The sequence below is a fragment of the Octopus bimaculoides genome, unplaced genomic scaffold, assembly GCF_001194135.2.
Source record: "Octopus bimaculoides isolate UCB-OBI-ISO-001 unplaced genomic scaffold, ASM119413v2 Scaffold_20892, whole genome shotgun sequence".
Lineage (NCBI taxonomy): Eukaryota > Metazoa > Mollusca > Cephalopoda > Octopoda > Octopodidae > Octopus > Octopus bimaculoides.
This window is the reverse complement of record NW_026301064.1, coordinates 9,387-10,585: the sequence shown is the minus strand read 5'-3', so window position 1 is coordinate 10,585 and position 1,199 is coordinate 9,387. Positions and strand designations below refer to the sequence as shown.

At 40.1% G+C, this 1,199-nt stretch overlaps 1 protein-coding gene across 1 annotated transcript in view; it reads left to right on the top strand.

Moving 5' to 3' along the window:
- Positions 1-153, top strand: part of LOC106883018 (GPN-loop GTPase 1) — a 3,503-nt gene extending 3,350 nt beyond the window's left edge. Inside the window, exon 3 of the mRNA XM_014933876.2 lies at positions 57-153. Coding sequence (XP_014789362.1) covers positions 57-136 — 80 coding nt within the window. The 3' untranslated portion in view covers positions 137-153. The remainder of the gene's footprint in view (positions 1-56) is intronic.
- Positions 154-1,199: the final 1,046 nt, after the last annotated feature.

Below are 1,199 nucleotides of genomic sequence, written 5' to 3'. Positions count from 1 at the left end.
AAATTCTGCGTTTCTTTATCAGTTTTGATTTATTCTATGTCTGTGCGTCTTTTCAGATATTCGAGACACTGTGAATTACAAAGAAGTCATGAAACAGTATCCTTCTTGTTGTATTGTGTTTGTTTTGTTCAATTAAATATTTCGATACCAACCTGTCTGTTTTTAAGTGTTCACATTGAAACTTTCCATCTCTGATTTTATTTAAGAACTCTTCGTTAGGTTTACAAATACAATCATTATCATTGCTATCATCATTCATCATCATCATCATCGTTTAACATCTGCTTTCCATGCTAGCATGGATTGGACTATTTGACTGAGGACTGGCGAACCAGATGGCTACACCAAGCTCCAATCTGATTTGGCAGAGTTTCTACAGCTGGATGCCCTTCCTAACTCCAACCAGTCCGAGAGTTTAGTAGATGTGTGAACACACACACACACATGAACTTGTGACATAATGCTGTTTTATATATACACACATATGTAGACAATCACATACATGGAAAGCTTCTCTCAGTTTTCATCTTCCAAATCTATTCAACACTTTGGTTAGTCTGGGGCTATAGTAGAAGACACTAACCCAAGGTGACCCTTACTAAGTTCCTTTAAATCTTCTATTATTTTCCATATTATTTGAAACCTAGGCAATGTATTCGTTTAGACAGCAATATGGCTACAAAAAATTTGATGACTGCTCAAAATGGTCTCTTCATTTAAATGTTGATTAAACTAGCCTACTTATTTGATAAAAGCACCATCTGAATGTGACCGATGCCAATGCCGCCTTGACTGGCTTCTGTGCCGGTGGCACATAAAAATCACAATCCGATTGTGGTTGTTGCCAGCCTCCCCTGGCTCCTGTGCCGGTGGCATATAAATAGCACCCACTACACTCACGGAGTGGTTGGCGTTAGGAAGGGCATCCAGCTGTAGAAACACTGCTAGATCAGACTGGAGCCTGACGCAGCCGCCTGGCTTCCCAGACCCCGGTCAAACCGTCCAACCCATGCCAGCATGGAAAACAGACGTTAAACGATGATGGATGGACAAGTGGGCATGAGTAATAGAGACTGAAACTTCGAAGCTTTCTTCTCTTCTGTGTAGTATGTTGTGTTTCATTTTGCATTGAGCTTTGTTTTTTTCTGTCTGATTATGCTAGTAATAAATTGAGGATCAACTGGTATGATTTCTGAGCC